We start from the raw sequence: 20,283 nt of genomic DNA, 5'->3' as shown, positions 1-20,283 counted from the left end.
TTGCATTTCTTTAATTAGGTAATGAGCTTTTCTTGAAACAAAATATTGTTTGTGGCAAGGATTTGTATAGTGAGACTATACAAATCCTTGTTTATGGTCAAGCTTATTATCGATTCTGGTGTCAGAAATTAGAAATAGGCGTTAAACAGAGAAACGCAAAAAAAAAAATGACAAAGATAGATGGAAGAAGAATGAAAATAAGCATTACTTTGTGTCTTTGTGTTATTTTTCGTAAGCCTTGTACCAATCTGTTGATTTATTTCATTTCCAACCGATTTTTACAGTTTGTTCTTATGTTGTGCGATTACCACTGTCCAGGATTAGGGGATGGTTGCACGCGCACAAACACGTTTTAGCCCACAACATTATTCATGTACCTGTCTGACGTCAGGAGCCTGTAATTGCTGTTGGTATCCCAGGTTTACGGAAAATTAATAAGGAAAAACTGACAAACGTTAATGTAAAGAAACGAAATTGTTTATTTCCATTTGCTCAATGTTATTGATGAACAGCGGGTAATCTTTCTGCAGGACCGTGTCCGGCTCCATAAAGCAAAAGTTACCATTGATTTCCTAACTTCTAAATCATTCATGTATTGCCCTAAAGGTCACCAGATTTGAACCCCAAGCACATATTTGCAGACGAACTTGATACACGCGTCACCCCAACCCCCAACTCAATCAATGGAACAACTCAGTCAAGTGTTGTTATATGATTGGTAAAGTATACCACAGCTTCCAATACACAATTTGATCGATCCATGCCAGAGAGAAGCAGAACAGTGTTAGCCACACATGGTGGTTATACAATAGATACTGATTTGATTAAACGTCACCGGAATTTGACAAATGTATCGTATGGGACTGTTTTTTTTTCTCAAATTTTTGTATCATGTATATATATGACATTAGAGTGCGAAACTTTAACTCAATATACCAAAGCATCGATTTAAAGTAAACCTGATAAAAAACATTTTGCGTTTGTTTTCTTTTTTTGCAGAGTATGCTTTAAATTGTTGGATACATTTTTGTTCATCATATGTGCATGCTGGTAGAGTGTTCATTGTTCATCGATTGTTTCCTCTTGTCCCATTGAACCAAGAGATTTTGACATTCCGACTCTGCACACACAGGTGAATTCCAAATATTTTTTTCAAAGTTACACTCATTTTTGTTTAATGCTGTGTCCATCCTTATCATCGCCTGTTCTCTTTTTGGCGAATTGTATGTTACAGATACAGATGGACACCTGGGTAGGATCTTCAACAACATTACAAAATTTATGTTTTTTAAAGGTTTTTCAACGATTTTTTGTTACGCCTAGCGGATTCTATCAGTTTACGTTTTGGTCGAGAAATCTGTGTGGCTAGCAGGTCGAAAAAGCTCTATTAATGATTGCTTTATTCTAACGTTGATGTTTGCTGCGTGCATTTTACAGTACGTTATACATTTGGGCGGTAAGCACCGGTTAACTTTTAAGGTATACCAATGGCAAGTCTGGGTAGAGAAAATGGTTAATACATAGGAAATAAATGGATTAAAAATCAATATGCCAAATGTGTTAGAATTCGTAAATATTTTGCAACCGTTAAAATTATGAGCTTTGGCCATCGGAAACACATTTTCTCAGAAACTGAAGGCAAAACACATCAATAAACAGTTGATCAGATTAAAACACAATAGAAAAATACTATTTTTGTTAATATTGCAAATTTATTTTTCATATTGTTTGCCTAGCAAATAGCTATCTTCCCCAACAAATATCTTCTGGATAGAAAAATTTGGTCCATCGTTGCCTGAAAAATCAATGGTTCCTAAACGGATACCATGTAAATTATATGTGATGAAGAATAAATATCCGTCATATATGTGCAATCCAGAAACCAAATTAGTCAAGGCAGTGGTTGGTGACAGCCTCTGTAATGACCGAAGGTTTACTTCTTGTTCGCTCCCGTAAGTAATGATGTCTTGTATACGATCCCATTTCAGTATATCATTGATTTCTTGTGCAGGGAAAAAAAAGCTCCTTGATCCGGAAGTCAAACTAACTGCATGGTATGGTCGAATACCGATCATTCTGACATTTGCAGCAAATGTGTTATTGTCAGAGGAACAATCTCTTAGTATACTTGTAGGTATTTGCCATGTTTTGAAACTAGCAACGGAGAAATAATAAACAAATTGGAAGTCCGATGAAATTGAAATGCCATTTATTCCTCCTATGCTAAAGATAGTTTCACCGTCTACAGTTATATTTCCCGCGCTTTCTTCGGCCTCCATTGAAGGATGTGAAAACCACCTAGATTTGTTTGTAATTACATCTACAACAATTAGTTTAAATGCAAACGAATCGGCAATATAGGCATACCTAGTAAATTCTTTATCTCTATCCAAAGTCAGATCAAAGAGCTTTGATGATGCAGATATAACCGAGTCGGGAAATATATGCCGGAACACTTCTCGCCTCGTTCTGATATAAAAAATCAGTAGTTTTCTACGACAGAATCGGACGTTATCTACAACTCCTTCGTCTAGTATCCATATAAGATTCGTATTAGGGTCAACTTTAACGCTTATTGCAGATTGAATGTTGTTACAATCGCCAGCTCTATTCATCTTTAAGTTGGGAAATGGTTTCAAAAAGGAATTTCCGTTTCTTTTTATTACGGTGTTAAGAGATGCTGGAATTCCAGGCTTAGATGTCCTATCTATAGGTGTGAAAATTTCTCCGTTTAATACATCAATATTTGATAAAGCAAGATTTTCTGGAATTAGCAGTTTCAAATCTTTAAACATCATTTTCATAGGTTGTGGAAAATCATAATCTAGAGTCACCCATTCATGAATAATCTCTCGCTCGCCTTCAACAGTCTGTGCTGAAACGAAATAAAATACTAGTAATAGCATTAGATATTATATAAAACACTCAAAAAGCAATTCAACGCGTTTAAAAGCCAGTTTCAAAAGTCATTGTTTTGATACCGATCACTTGCACACAATAATAAGCTTCTTTTAATTCCCAAAGCCATTGAGACCCAAAAATATTCATGTGCCTTTTCCAACTCAGGACTCGCCTTCATGTTGTTTTTTTTTTTATCTTATTTTGCATTTATGACAGATCTCTCATAGTTTCTGTTTCCTTTATTCATGGCTTAGACTCGCGACTATATTGTAGTCACGGGTCTATTTTTGAAGACTTCACTGTAAAAATGGTGTTTAGATCCTAAACACAATTCTAAGCACATCTTTTGTGCACTTTTTTTACACGTTTTGATCTAAACGTGTCTCAGTACAATGTGTTTAGGATTGTGTTTAGGATCGTGTTTAGCTTAGAAATAAGTGTTTTATTCCTAAACACTTTCATTCTATAACACATTTAAAAGTGTTTAAATTCAAGACATGTTTACATTTAATGTGCTTACTGAGAAAAGTGTTTAGATATTAAACACTATCCTAAACATGTAATACAAGTGTTTAATTTCTAAGCACAATTTTTACAGTGTATATGCTGCTCACTTGATGTTTGTTGGTTGTTATTGTCGTTAGTTTATATCTCATTGACATGTGCCCCTATCTCCTTTAGTAAGTGTCATTGACATGTGCCCCTATCTCCTTTAGTAAGTCTCATTGACATGTGGCCCTATCTCCTTAAGTAAGTGTCACTGACATGTGCCCCTATCTCCTTTAGTAAGTTTCATTGTCATTTCCTTTCTAAAGGGGATAATACAAATTAACAGCTATACATTTGAAAGATAGGATTATGTTGTTTTTTTTTTATCAAATATGGATAAAAACTACAAATAAAAGATGCAGTTACGATGCGCATATATCCTTGTCTTGCGCTTTTATAAATTAGTTTCATCTTTTTAAGAAAGATGTGTATTGTACAGTTAGATATGTTACGAATATTAGAGACCGGTCATTATTTATCTCCAGGGGGTGGCAAATAAAGAAGGGGGGTCAGAAAAAAATTCGGAACCTGGAAAAGCCTGGAGGGGACAGAGATTTCTTTATTTTAGAAAAAGTGGAGAGCATGCATTTTTAATTTTCAAATTGAAGCAATAAAACATTAACAAAAATAACAAATGAATAAATAACAGGGTAGTGATGAAAACCATGTATATACCACAATACCATTGGAGAAATACAAAATGACATGGTTCCTGTTTTCATATTTTTACACTTGATTTCTGGTACTGCTTTGAAATGTAGTGGTCAAAACTGTAAATTCAGAAATTATGCTTGATCTTATTTATGTTGGTTTTAAATTGTGGTTACAATAAACAGAATAAATAAGTGTAAACCAGACAATATTTGTTACCTAACAAACCTATTTGGCAGAATTATGAATGCTTGTTCTAATAACTGCGACATCTGATTGCATTTCTCACATTATTAGATAAAAACATCACATAAACTACTGAATTCACAGTATAGTATATGTGCACAGTACGTATAACGTAAAATGCAATGGCTTTTTAAAGAAATACAAACTTGTTAACTGTGACAATTTATTTGATTCGAATAACTTCAGAACCCAATGTCAAAGACTAGTATGAATAAATATAAATTATAACATGGCATTTTTCATATCAGACCCCTTATCAGCCCTAGGTTATGATATTAGTCCGAGAGCCGACAGGCTCGAGGGATGATTTTGACCATGGGCTGATAAGGGGACTGATATGAAAAATGACATGTTATAATCTATATTTATTGTAACAAGTTGTCTGATTCGTCTGAAAATTTCGGGGCAGATAGATCTAAACCTGATGAACATTTTTACTCCATGTCAGATTTGCTCTTAATGCTTTAGTTTCAGAGATATAAGCCAAAAACTGCATTTTACCCGTATGCTCTATATGTTGCCATGTCGGCCATGTTGGTTGGCAGGCGGGGTCATCGGACACATTTTTTAAACTAGATACCCTAATGATGATTGTGGCCAAGTTTGGTTAAATTTGGCCCAGTAGTTTCAGAGGAGAAGATTTTTGTAAAAGTTAACGGACGACGACGGACGACGGACGCCAAGTGATGAGAAAAGCTCACTTGGCCCATTGGGCCAGATGAGCTAAAAAGGGTAAAACCTCAACCCTCGCCTTTTAAATTAGATTGACAAAAGCTACATAAAAATGCACAATAAAAAAACCCTCATCAGGAAAAGAACTTAATTGTAAAATAAAGGTACAATAGATAACACAGACAAAAGTACAAACAACAATATTATACCATGTTTATTAAACAACGCTCGAACTTACTGGAAGACTTAAGAACTAATTCCGCCCTACACTTTTAATCGGTGGCTGTACTATAAAGATTTCAAACATCAAAGACATAAAAGCGAGAGAAAACATGATATCGTTTAATGCCCAGATCATAATTTTATTTTATTTTAATTTCATTGCAAGAAAGTTTTTAATAATTGTCACATAAACAACTGTAGTAAGCATTTGGTCTAAACCTTTGGCAAAAAAATAAAATTGAACGTTTTTTTTTTTTTTATTTCACAACTATGATCATAGCAGTTTTTTTTTAAATTGGATCTAATGCATATATATGCAATTGCTTTCTTAGAAAAAATAGTATGCCGTTCATACAATTATAAAAATAATAATACATTTTGCATCCCTCATCCCGTTTTTATTTTTATTATTTAAACAATAAAAAATATCTAAGTAAATATAAGCAGTCCGTTCCAAAATTACCATTCGAATTTTTTATTTAGATTAAAATGAGATGAAATTAACACTTACAATTTCCCATTGTTTGAACAATAACCATCATTACACAGACACAAAACACGTGCACTCCGATGCCTGAATTCATCGTGAATGTTATCTACGTAAAATAATTGAAATTGATTAAAATAGCGTTAGTAAAGGCTATTTTTAAAAGTATATATGTGACAGTTGTTGTTGACAAGGAAATCTTCCGGGTTTTTTTTCTCTTTTTTTTTCTTTTCGCTGACTTTTTCGTTGCAAGACTGAAACACTATTCCTTGTTATTTCCTAATTTTTTATTGTCGTCGTATGTTTTTAATTTTCTATTTTGGTACTTAAATATATCTATACTATTAAACGAGAAGACCTCATTTTGTGTGTGTAAACATATTTTATTAATTAAATTCAGGTTAAGTAATGTACACAAATTGGCATTTACATATTAATACAAGTGAATAATTAATAGGATCCAGAAACAAGCTGTTAGCTTATATTAATCCGTTTCCTAATTCAAATAAGAACATTTCATATTGTAATACTCAAGGAGTAGAGTGTAAAAAAATTAACAATGTTACACTAGATGGAAAACAAACAAAACATATACATGTAATAAGGTTGTGAACACAAAAGAGAAAAAAAAATTTTTTTTTTTTTTACATCAGATATACAATAATAAAGTGTATGTTTCTGAACGGACACAATTATTTAAGATATAAGTATTACTTGTTGAACAAGATGATTGTAATCATATGACAAATCTTTTGCTACTGAGTATGAATGTTTGAACTGCCAAGAATATTTCAATGTTTTGTTCGTAGCTGAAATCCGTTGAACCGTGTAGCAAAATTTCTTCTGACAAGAAATGTATGATATTGATGTTATAAAAATGCTGTTCACGCATGATGTGAAATCGGGGGCAGTGCAACAAGTAATGCGCTGTTGTTTCTATAGCACCACATAAACAAAGTGGTGAGTCCACTATATTTTTTACAAAAAGATGTTGATTTAGAGAACTGCATTGCATTCGAAGTCTTGAGTGATAAATTTGACCTAATCGCTTACCAATGTAATAATAATTTGGAGGCTTAGTCACCCGAGACTGGACACAATTCCTGAATGCCCCCACCGAAGTACTGGTCTTAGCATTCTCAGGGAGGAGATTCCATGAACGTACAGTTGCCGGTAAATAATAATTCGAATACAGGGCTGTTCTTGTTCGAACAGGGGGGATTAGTGACGAGTTTCTCGTATTATGATTATGTATGGTTGCATGGGATTCTGGAACTAAGTTTGATAAATATTCCGGAGTAATATGATTTTTCATCTTGTAAAAATAAATTAATCTGTGGCCCTCCCTTCGATCTTTAAGCTTTTCCCAACCCGTTTCGAGATATAATCTCTCTAGGGACACCAACCTAGTACCCCCAGTTACGATCCTGGCAGCCTCTGCTTGTACTTTTTCAATTTTATCGATCAAAAGATGTGTATAGTTGTCCCAGATAACATCAGCATATTCTAATAATGGTCTTATATATGTTAGGTATATTGTCTCGAGTGTTCGTCTGTCAAGGATGAATTTAAATTTTCGTAGAACATTCAGTCGTCTGTATGCCTTTTCGGTTATTACATCAATATGTTTATGCCAAGTGCCATCGTTTGAAATATGTAATCCAAGGTGTTTATGGGTAGATACCTCAGTTACAGTTACGTTGTTCATGTTAAGTTTTGGATGATCAGGTTTGTGAAGTTTCCGTGAAATTGTCATGGTCTCTGTTTTCTGAGGGTTAAAGGTCACTAGCCAATTTGAAGACCATCTATGGATTTTTGCAAGATCACTATTCAAGTTGTTTGCCGATTCTCGGGGGTCATCTACTATCAAATATAAACTTGTATCATCAGCAAACAACTTAATAGTGGACTGTATATCAGATATGATATCATTGATAAATATCAAAAATAAAAGAGGTCCCAGGATCGACCCCTGGGGTACTCCAGCCTTTATATTGCCCCACTCGGATGATACATTATTAATTACAACCCTTTGCTTTCTATCAGATAGATAATTTTTTACCCATGCCAAAATAGAACCTTTAATGCCAATAGCTTCTAATTTTCTCAACAACCCCTTATGCCAAACTCTGTCAAATGCCTTACTTATATCACAAAAAATTACTCTAATTTCTTTCCCGTCATCTAATGCCTTCCCAAACTCATTTGTAATATTAAGCAATTGATTAATGGCTGAGTCCCCTTGAGTGAAACCTGATTGGTTGGGTGTAATTATCTGGTTAGCAAGTAGATAATTATGAATATGCTTAAAAACACATCTTTCCATGACTTTTCCGATAACGCTTATCAGTGAGATCGGTCTGTAGTTTCTGTAGTCACTTGGAGAGCCCTTCTTAAATACAGGGGTAACATTAGCACATTTCCAGTCAGAAGGAAACTTGCCAACTGATAAAGACAGGTTAAATAACCTGCACAAAGGGTATTTCAGAATTCCATATGCTTCCTTTAGAAGTCGTGGGCTTATTCGATCTGGTCCCGATGCTTTTGATACGTCCAAAATCTTCAAAATGTCCACTACCTCGTTCTCAGATATTATCATATCACCGAGTCCCTCTGTTCGTGTGTCAGGTATGTCTGGCAGATGTGTGTTAGAGTCATCAAGATTTGATTGACCACAAAAATAATCATTAAATATTTTTGCCTTTTTTGTATCGTCACAGATCAGATCATCGTCTATCTGTAAAGGGGGAATGTTGCGACTGTCACTGGAGTCACATTTCATCAAAGATTTAATAAGACTCCAATATTGTTTGCCACCATGAGTTTCAGATATAATTTTGGTTGACAATTTTGAAAAATAATCAGTTTTTGAGTTTAAAACTAGTTTATTACATTTATTCCTAAAAAATCGAAATTTTGCCCAGTCCGGAGCAGAATTTGTATTTTTGGCTCTTTTATGGATACGATTTTTTTTACGAATCATCCTTTTGATATCAGCGGTAAGCCATGGTGGTTTATCTTTTCTGACTGTAATAATTCGGTTAGGAATGTTTTTATTTGCCTTGTCAATAAGTTCGTCCGTTATAGCACATGCTATGGCATCAACGTCATTTGTAATAAATAAAACATCCCAATCAACAAGTGATAGCTGGTGTCTATATGAGTCATAATCACCTCTATCGTACATGTATACTTTACGCTTAAAAACTTGATGTAACTTGCAAGGCTGGGTAAGGATACCTATTACAGGTAAATGATATCGTATTTGATCGAGTAACGGGGCCCCGATATCAGAAAATAGGAGGTTAACTGGGTCATTTACTAAAATAAGGTCAAGAAGTGAAGAACTGTGTTCTGTAATATAAGTTGGGTCGGAAATAAGTTGATGTAGACTGAATTGTGCTTTAATCATACTAATTCTATCATTAGTGGTGTTCCTTAACTGGTTGGTGTTAAAATCGCCTGTAACTATGATATCTAAATTACAAGATAAGGCAAGGTCGATAGACTGTTCTATGTTGTCCCATACCTGTGGACTACTGTTAGGTGGGACGTAAAAGGTCCCATAAAGATATTTTTTGGTCTTGAATCTAACTTCGAGCCATATACACTCAATATCACAGACTACTATTTTGTGTGTCGCTTCTCTTCTTCCCCAATAAATTAATCATCATGCTTCTTTGTCCTATAGGTACCATGCATAGTCGCATTTGTCATCCATTCTTATGATTATTCAGTTTGGGTTATTTTGGGAGAAAAACGAAGAAAAAGGTGTCCGGATATTATTTCCGTCATCAGACCGACTTTTAAGTCATACCCAAGACTTCCGATTTTAAACTTTAAAAGAGGGGGTAAAGGTTTTTTTTTCGAGCAACGTGTTTTGCCAATTTTTATTTCACGTGCAGCCGTGGAAAAGGTTCGTTATTCACCGTGTTTCTTGAAATCGATAAAAAGATCAACGTGCAAGAATTGTTTAATTGTTCGCTCATCGTGAAATGGCAATTTTATTTCGCGTTCTTTCGTGCAGATACCTCCCTTTACTCCCCTCTTTAAACATAATTTTTATAATTACTCGGGGACAGGACAATTATTTTCGCGTTATTCTGCATGTATACTATGATTATAATCCTATAATATATAGAGACTCTCTATATAATATATCAGTGATCGCCGTGGATGTAATTGATAGTTAATAGCAAATACACTTTATTTATATTATATGTAGATCTATGTTCATAGTATACAGAAACGCGAAAATCATGCAATTTAACAGAGAGCAAAAAATAACGGACTTTGGAAAAAAGGGAGAGGGCTTAAAATAATTGTCCTGTCTCCAAGTGCCTATGACTCAGTTTGATACCTTTTCTGAATTTCTCCAGACATAAAATCTTTTACAAAAAATTAACCCTATAACAGTTTACATACTTTCAACCAAGCTCTAAATACCCGCGATATCGCGGGTGTGTTCTAGTATATATATGTAGTAGAGTGGCAAATAAAGAAAAAGTCGCTTATTTTAAGAGTTTAATGGACCGACATACCTCACTGCTGAAAATCCACATGATGATAGAGTAAACATTATACCATCATTTAGTCCTTTCATAGAGTTTCCCACGGTGCTTTTTTTTTGTAAAATCGCGGTAAAACGTGATTTTCCGATTTTTTCTCTTTCGTTATCAAACACGGGAACGCTAATAATCAATTCCTGAATGAAGATATCAGCAAATATTTGCTATGAAATGAAAGAGTAATGTATCAGCTTAAAAAAATGCTATAAAGCCTATACATGTACAAGAAGAATACATTTTGACACATTTGAATTAGGGAAAAACTATGCTCAACAGCGTGTGATGATGAGTCATCTTGCGTTAAAACACGCTAAATGGCTTTACCATTAGACTGGTCCAAATGTTTATTCTGCAGACAAAGTCAAACAACGAGATAAGCAATTAAGGTATGTCGAGTCATTTGAGCGTGCCGATTATGTTTTAAATGACGCAAATTACTTTTCAGACTATCCTGTGGTAAGTTTACTCTACATAGATTACTTCAAAGACAAGGGGCTGCATCATTCAGCATGCATTGTTAACTACTGGCTGAAAAAATGAAAAAAATTAACTTGCTTCTGATGCTTCAAATCAGTCGGAGCATGTTGTTGCGTTCCAATAACAAACAGAAGTCTACCTGATCATCTGTTTGTGAAAAAATAGCATTTTCGTTGTAGTATTATTTGCTAGGTTACATATTGTTCCTTTCATCCAGACTCTTCATGATGCGGAAAAAATTGTGAAAAGCAGTTTACGATCGTTCGAAATTTCAAATTATTACTATCTATTTCCGTCAAAATTAAGTATTGCTACAGCTTTATAATTTTTTCCTACCTCTCTGGTAAATATTTTTGCCTGGTTAATAATAGATGACAATTATTTTCATATGAAGAATGATTAAAATGTACTCTCATGTGATACTGTACGGAAATGTATACCTTAAGCAGTGTGCATTTGATATCCCTGCATTAAAAACCAGTACACCCCTGATCACAGATGGTACGGGTATTGTACAAAGTCTTTTTTGTGTTAAAAGGTAAAACAGTTTTGGAGATTTGGACAAGGACGCCTTTAAATCCCTTATAGCTTGTTTTGAAAACTTCGGGTGTGTCGTGGACGTGTTTGATCGATATGATGAGGAACATTCTACAAAATCAGCAAACATGTAAAACATTATGAATTGTGGTTTCAGACTGGAAGCATTTCTTCAACCAAAGACGCAAGGCGATTCTTAATACCTGTTCACGACATATGCAACTTTTTTTAGTTATTGGACCACTGATGTCTGGAACACTACCAGCTGCTCACGATCTTACTGGATGAGACTCGTCTTCTTTAATCGGAATTTTCAAAAAAGAAAGTTATAAGGCGTCAAAACAAAACCCATGCATGTATCAAAGTTTGTCAATCTAGCTTGTTATTAACACATCTGTTGCAGTGAAAAGTCTTTTCATCGCGGATCTATACGACCCAAGAAGCAGTGCTCAATCAGTACATGGTGATCTAAATAAACTCAAGAGTGAAGTCGGCGCTTTCTAAGGGTGCTTCCTTCGTGAGACTGCCTTCTTCAGAGGCATCATTCAGACAGCACATTCTTCGAGTTTCATTGTAATAAATGTACGTCTGAATAAAATCTTATATCGCCAAACCACCACCTATATCACCTTTGGAATGTGGATATGGGGAATAGCTCCATAGTTTTAGTATATTTTGAATCCAATGTCCTCTGACTTTTTACAGGACCTTGTTTGTACATGGCAAAACTATTTGTTGCAAATCTTGCATATACTACAAACAGAATTTGTCGTGCACCAGCATTTGTTGTTGCCACGGCAGTGGTGATTGTAGAAACCAGCTTACTTATCAGATTTTTTTAGAAGATTGCCACGATAAGAATGATGAATGAACTATTAATCTCAATGCTTAATATTTCATGTTTTCTGCTGTTAATGGTTTCCGACTTTATGTGGTTGGGGATCTCTCTTTTTCGCTCTAAAAAAAACCCAAAACAAACCAAAACCAAACATACAACCATGACAGTGGTCTCGGACCTTTGCGAGGTTGGTGCGCTTTCAAACCAACTGGAGATATTTTTGTATCGAATATTTCGGAAGTATTACATACCATGACATCCACATAATTTTTTCTTTGTATTCCGTTACCTTTTCAAACGGATGTGCATATTGATGTCTAGTGTTAGTGTAATATATACAAAGACAGCTTCCTTTGTAGCATAGTATCTCTGTGAATCGGGTTTGTTTGTAATTCACATATATATCGGGCTTTCAAATCTCTGCTATAGATTCCATTGTTTGTGTTGTTTTATAAAAGGGGGATACAATTTTCCAATATGCTATTGCTCTTGTACTGATTGGCCTATTAACATAAAAAAAACTTCATATACTATCGTGTTCATGCTGACATTTATGCATCAAGACTATTTTTTATAGTTCCAACATTCTTTTGGGTTTAAATAATCAAAAGTGAATTTCATCATTTTTTCATTGAATCATGGAACGGGTGTTAACTTTACTGTACTTAATTCTCCTTTGTTCTTTATGGCATGTTAACAAAGCTTTCAAAAAATATCTTTATATGTTGTCAGATATTATTGCATAGCTAAATATTAAATATTTTTTTAAATCCTCCTTTTGACCTTTGACCAGTTTTCAAAAATGTGCACCACTTTGGCACTCTACGACATGCCTTAATCAAAGGGTATTATATTCATCTTTCAAAACAAGACCAAAATTAGCCGTGAGTTATTTCTCTCCATTAAATTCCGTACTTTTACGCATCAAGAAATTACAGCAGTCGTTCCCCTTTTACCCTTATCAATGATTGATGTATGCGGTAACTTTGATAAATCTATAATATACTATTTAGATAACGTTCTTTACTATGATGATCCAAAAAACCCACTAAATAATTTATACGGGTATACTTAAAAACATCTTTATTGGCCTGTCAAGGAAATTGAGAAGATTATACAACTATCCCCGGGCGCGCTCGTGTATTAAAAACTGCATCTTCCAAAGATACCGAAAAGAAGACCGTCAATAATACTACAGATACATGCTTTATGCTAACTTAATTTTCTTCACCTTGATATTTTTCATAGCAATTTTGCCAATTTCTGTTAATATTTAATGTAAAAGTTCAAATTTAAAAAAAAAACAATATACCGGTGACAGATACATGACCGTTTCATTGAAGTCAAATGAATATGATGCGCTGATTAGGTCAAAATTATCAAATGTAAAGAGCTTCTTAAATATTTCAGGACATTAATAATTCAATTTCAGGATATCCATAAATCATTGAGGACCTCCTGAAATATTTCCAGGACCCCAGTAATTCGATTTTTAGGATATCCTGACATATTTCAGGACCTATGTAATATGATTTCAGAATATCCTGAAACATTTCAGGACCTCAATAATTCGATCGATTTCAGTACCTCCATAATTCGATTTTCGGATATCCTAAAATATGTCAGGCCCTTAACAAATATTTGGTCTAAATTGCTTTAATTTAGGACATCCATAAATATTTCAGGGAGTCCTTAAATATATTACGATATTCTTAATATTTATGGAGCTGCATACTTATATATTTCAGGACCTCCACAATTCTATTTCAAGATATCCTTAAATATTTATGGAGGTCTACACATATTACTGGAACTCCACAATATAAGAATACCTAAAATGAATTATGGAGGTTCAATAATATTTCAGGAGGACCTCAATGATTTATGGATACCCTGAATTATAATTATGGAGCTGGTGGAATATTTCAGGAGCTACTTAAATACAATAATTTTGACTAAATCCGAGCCTCATAAAATGCAACTTCTAGTGAAAAGAGGTATTTAAAAAAAAATAAAAAACCATGAAGACTATGCTCCTCTCAACCTCTATCTAAAGTTCACGGGTAGTAAGGTCGTCATATCGAGGAGCTTTTAGTACAGCGATTTTGTTATAGTTTGGTTAAGTTAGACATGATTGTGTTAAGTGTTTTTATTGACAAACAATGACACAATATGAACATTCGGATTTTTTGCTAAAGGAACTTCTGAACATAAATTCAAGCTGGTAAGTATCTTTAACTATAACTAATATGTTAGTACATTAAAATTTGTATCATATAGTTAATAATTTGACACTGAATAAAGCTTGCGTATGTCAAAATTTAAAAGTTGTTATTCGTTTCTTATGCATAAAGAAACTGGGCGATTTGTTTACTGTCTGTTGCATCACATATTTAAACTTGTCGTCAATTATTCTGAAAAATAGCTACATTTGCACACAATTTAAGAATACTGAAAAATGGTGTCATGGTTTGGTTCAGTAGTGTCATGGTTTAGTTCATGTTCGACATGGTTTAGTTCTGTGATTCCTGTCGTGTATGATGGAAGAGTAACTATCAAAATAAACAGACATTATACAACTATTGAATTTTTCTCGCGTTTAACCCATTCTATTCTATTTTGAGGCAATATATTGTCGCCATTTTCTAATGTTGTTGTTTTGTTCCCATACGAGTAGATATAAGCTTCACATATTTACGTTGATATTCTACTCGCGAAAATACATCGCCCAAGAAAATAAGGTGTCTACAGTTAATTCAAGATATCATCATTATAGTTATCATTATAGAACAAGCATGTATAAAGAAATCACGAGGATAAAATATTAATGCATTTCAAAGGCAATTTTCTTTAAAAGTAATTTTATTTGGAATACAAGGGACCTAAGAAAGTACATAGTAATATATAATAAGTAAATGCTGTAGGTACCAGTCTTGTATTACAACTCCAGTTTCCGGTGCATGTCAAAACATGGAGTGAAATAAGATAGTCCATTTTTTTCTGATTTTTTTTCTGGACTAAATTTATTCTGTTTGGTTAAAAGTTTATGCTGAATTGAAACATATATTTAGATTTTAAAAAAAATTGCATCTTTTTTGGGATATCAAACCAGGAAAGTGGAAGGATATCATGTTTGTTTACTGTAAGTGGTGCGGCCTAGTAAAAACAGCAAACAGAAAGAAGAAAAAAATAGTTTTGACTTTAGAGTTTCATAACTTTTTATTCTTCGTGGCATGAGGAACTTTTTTTCGATTAAATCACAATTTCACATTAATACATACATGATAAGTACATGAAAACAATTTTCTATGTAGTATTTTATTAAGGTCAGCTGTTTTGCATGTAAGCCTATGGAGCAGTCAATTACAAGACTGCAACCTGTATGATTGCCAATCTGACAATCATCCAAAGACCAAATGACGTAGATGTTAGCAACTATAGGTCACCGTACGCCATTCAACAAAAAACAAAACCCATACTTCTTAGAAAGGAATAAAAGGCTCCGACAAATTAAACGTAAAGCAATTCAAATGAGAAAACCAATGGCCTGATTTATGTTCAAAACAATAGGCGAAAAATAAACATGACATACAGTAACAAAAGACAGCCAACTTCATTACAGACTCTCAACCTGGGACAGGCGCATACAGAATATGGCGGGGTTAAACATGTTTGCGGGCTACCAACCTCTCCTCGCCTTAACCTTAAATCAGTTGATAAGGACTTGACTCATCGAATCGTTACAAAGCAAAATAATCAAGTAACATAAACACCAAAGGCACAAATAACCAACCTGTGAGTACTCGCATTTACTGGAAGTTAGTTCCAAGCCAAAACAACTAATAAAAAATCATGAATCCAAGACAATATATTACTTTTTTTTTTTAATTTCAGAATGAAATTTTGCTGCCAATATTCATCTTCATCCATCTTATTCTCTGCTAGTAAGAACGATGACTTCTTGTCTTGTCGGGTCAAATAGTTTAAATGTACTTGTACCAAACAAAATAACACGTGCATCTTGGAATTTAAATAATTTTTTTTTTTCAATCGCATTTAATAATGTACAATTTCTCATACCAAATACTGGATCGACAGCGCTTTTTCTGATATTATCGAAACTATATTGCATGAAAGAAAAAAGCTTAAACGTGTTAAGTGATCATGACCACACAATACATTTTTACAATATGACAAAAACATAATCATTTTTATTCATTGGTAATAATAATTTATAAAAATGGACATTATATCAACCTAATTCTAATTCGAAATTGTAATCTTTCATATATTTAGATTCGGAACTTTGTAAGTAGTTTTCATAGTTATTTCATTTATAGTTTATTAAAAAAATAAGTTTTAACTGTTGTCCATGTTAACATTGTGTCCCGTGGAGAGGAGTTGAAGACTGTTTGGTGCCCTCTCGATATCGTTTGGTTAGTTTTGTAGTTGGGTTACTGTATCATAGGCATACAACCCCCACATCTTTTTTTAACAGTCCATTATGGACACACGGAGAAAAGATTCTAGGTTAAACAGAAGAAACTTGTTTGATTGAATGCCAGTTTAAAAAGAGCAGCGGCTATATTAATTCTATCTTAGGAAACACACGAAAAGTAAATATGTAAAATGTACGGTTTGCCGATTATGCCCACCAAATTTGGTTAAAAAGGTTTTTTTTTCTTCTTATTCAATTGGTAAATTGTGTAACTTCGTTTTTTCACAAGCGCCTTTAAACAAACTATTAATATTAAGGTGAAACAAATATGTTTTTATTTGGATCTAAACCATGACAAATTTGATCAAAACCATGACGAATTTCAAGACTCTTAACTGAACCCTGTAAATCGTTTAACCAAACCATAGCAATTTCGATATTTTGGTTATCCTGCGTTAATTTCTTAAAAACAACAATTTCAATGTAGATCGTTTGACTTACAATATAGATTCAAACATCTTATTTGCTTTTTCTTTGTTCATTTGAAAAGAACTTAGGCATTCGTTCTGGGAAGTAACTTAACCAAACCATGATCAACTTAACCAAACTATGACAATATCACTGTACTAAACGCTCCTCGATATGACAACCTTACTACCCGTGAAGTCCTTTTTTGAAAAACTCATAGCAATGTATACGTAACATTAATAATTAGAACAATTTTAACCTTACGTTGTAATCCGTACTGTTAGAATGGATAATGTTCATATCAGTTACCAAAACAAACATTGAATGATAAAATATTTGGATTGATCACAAACGTGGGTCATTCCAAGCTATTATTGGAATTATTCTCACTTTTGATAAAAGGAAAGAATTTGTGTGACTCGATGTTACTTCTTTGGGAGAAAATCTATCCGTTCTTAAGCCGATCGAAATCACAAATGCTACTTTCTACCAGACTTGTTTCCCTAGAGCATCTTGCGTTCCCAGCGATTGTTCTATGTTTCTATACAATGTACATAATTCAATGGCGGATCCAAGGGGGTAGTGGGTGGTAGAGGGCGTACACCCCCTTTGATCGCCCTAAAAAAATCTCATGTTTTCCCGATAAAACAAAATTCGTCCAAAAAAATTCCCGACCCCTTTCGAAAATCCTGGATCAGCCCCTGTACTTAAATTGGAGGGGGGCAAGAGGGGGTCAATAAACAGGTTAATAATTTTGATTTTGCTCAAAACAAATAACAACAGTTAATTTAAAATACAGTAACTGATAACCGATAACAGCAATTTAAATCATCTTAAATGAGAAAACAGAAAACAGTAAATAAAAAAAAAAAAGTTTTAACAGGGGTCATTTTTTCACAATAACAGTTAACAACAGTGTCAATTTTAAGAAAATAGATAACAGCTAATTAGGCAATAACAGTTAACAGCACATATACTTTCAAAATAACAGTTAAAAAAAGTTTTAAAATGCCTAAAACACCTTAACTGATTAGATCTTGTCCCCTCTTAAATATATATCCTTGATGATGCTCTGTTACAAGTAACTGCTGGAGTTATTGATTACCATCAAAAGACCTTAATATTGCTAACAAGAAAAATCAAAATGGCACGGTTTCAGATTACATCTGTATTGGTAACTAATTTAACATACAAGTCAAACTTACTGGAATGGATCAATGCATATTCTTCTAATATTGTTAGACAACAAATAAACACTTTTTCGTGAGCATTTTATCTGTTTTCTGTGCGTCATTATAATTATGTTTGTTTTAAGGCAGATTATATTTGTTAAAATCTAGATCGCACTGAATTTTACTCATTTTGTGGAGATTTTACTTGGATTTAGTACATTAAACTTAAGTTTCGAATCTTGAGTAGTGAAAAATGTCGAATCACAAAATACCAGACAATATAATGGACACTGTGTTAGAACGGAGAGGATCAAAATCTTTAACAAAAACAGATTGGAAAAAGTCTACAGGTAAAAACTCTAGAGCTAGAGGGACAGGAAGCAAACTGAGTATCCATGCTCAGGCAAGAGAAAGGTCAATGTCGTCTGACTTGGATAGTATGGACATGATGAGGTCACTTAAGCGTGGAGTTAAGTACGAAAATACTTTCCGACTAGAACCAAAGGACGACGAACTATTTTCCTGCTCTAAGATGGAAAAAGCAATGCTACAGATTATGGAAGAAGTAATCGGCGACTCAACTTACGACTCCGTCACCTGCAATACTCTAGTGCATACTTTATCCAATCAAATTAAAGACAGAGCCAAAATATTTCCATGGAAACGGTATAGGTTCATAGTTCATGTTATCTTAGGACAGAACACGAATACATCAATAAAAGTTGGGAGCAGATGCATATGGGATGAACATCGTGATACTTTTGCCTCTGCCTCATATGAGAACAAAACAATATTTGCAATGGCAACATGCTTTGCAGTTTATTTGGATTGATTATTTCAATTTTTTTCACGAGTTACATGGACAAAAATGGTATCGCGACTGTAGAATATGGTAGTATCAGAGACATATGTTTGTATATGCCTCTGGTTGTATTATGTCAAAAAGCTGCATCGAAAAACAGATTTTCTTTAAAATGGAGAATTTGATCATCGGCTTCGAAACTTTTCGTATTGTGATGTTTATATCTGATCGAGAGGCAAATCTTGTAACAATTACTTTAATCAAAAGTAATCAAAAGTAAAAAAAGAAAAACACAAATAATAAAAGAAGACGTGCACATCATTTTGGGATATTTGAAGAAAAATCTGTATGTTTTGAGATATGTAAATATTATGATATTGTTATGAGCTTAAAACAACCAAAAGCATACTTTAATAAATTAAAATAGATACACGATATTGTGGCGTTGGAGTGATAATGTAAGAGTTGCATTCGACTGATTCAGTCCCAAATGGACCACCAGCTTGTAGGTTTACTTCTAGACCCTCACCTTATGTACTTCTTGATAGTCCGTTTATAAAAGTTTTACAAAAAAGATGAAAATGCATGAACTATATGCCACTGGATTAACAAACGATCAAACAAAAATTCCAATTAACCATTGCATCTAAAAAGGAATAAAATGGTCTTCTTTGATTTTATATGTTATAAGCAAATTGACAGTTGGTTAACAGAACAGAAAATGTTGTACTCTGAAATAACACCAAACATGCAGCGCTGAATATTTTTTTTAAAATTTCATATGAAAATGATAAGAGACTGAAATTGAAACAATTTCTCTTCGACTTTTCTGAACTGGAAGGTTCTAGACCTACATTTAATTCTATTTTCAAATCATTTCTCACTGGTCATGTTAAACATAGATTCAAATCAGACGATTACGAGATCAATTGTTGGAGATATTTGACAGTAACCTATTTATGAAAGCAATTATACTTTTATTACATTTGAATGTGTCTTCAACATTTAATCTACAAATCTAATTTTGACTATAAGTGGCATTGTAAGTATTACTGTCGGACAGAGGACATTTTAAATTATCTGTCAGAGATGTAGGAAAGTTGAATATAACATAATCTTATGAAATTCACAGTTACTATAGCTGACTTCTACTGGTTATAAACCAATGAACCATTCTAACCAACTTACTAAACTAACTTTATGTATTAAATATCATAAAAAGGCAAGTCATTCATTCGTCGTTTAAATACCTCAT

At 33.6% G+C, this 20,283-nt stretch overlaps 1 protein-coding gene across 1 annotated transcript; it reads right to left on the bottom strand.

Moving 5' to 3' along the window:
- Nucleotides 1–1,705: 1,705 nt before the first annotated feature.
- On the bottom strand, nucleotides 1,706–18,118 carry LOC127724083 (protein yellow-like). Its single transcript, XM_052230934.1, has 2 exons — nucleotides 18,076–18,118; nucleotides 1,706–2,875 (listed from the first exon to the last, which is right to left on the bottom strand). Exon 2 carries the CDS (start codon nucleotides 2,802–2,804, stop codon nucleotides 1,713–1,715), a length of 1,092 nt encoding a protein of 363 aa, XP_052086894.1. The 5' UTR covers nucleotides 2,805–2,875; nucleotides 18,076–18,118; the 3' UTR covers nucleotides 1,706–1,712.
- Nucleotides 18,119–20,283: the final 2,165 nt, after the last annotated feature.

The sequence above is a fragment of the Mytilus californianus genome, unplaced genomic scaffold (genome assembly GCF_021869535.1).
Source record: "Mytilus californianus isolate M0D057914Y unplaced genomic scaffold, xbMytCali1.0.p SCAF_14, whole genome shotgun sequence".
NCBI classification, from domain to species: domain Eukaryota; kingdom Metazoa; phylum Mollusca; class Bivalvia; order Mytilida; family Mytilidae; genus Mytilus; species Mytilus californianus.
Note: the sequence above shows the minus strand (reverse complement) of the source record. Positions and strands in the feature narration are given on the sequence as shown.

Coding starts and splice junctions, on each gene's coding strand:
- LOC127724083 (XM_052230934.1), bottom strand. CDS start 2,804: ATGAAAATGATGTTTAAAGATTTGAAACTGCTAATTCCAGAAAATCTT.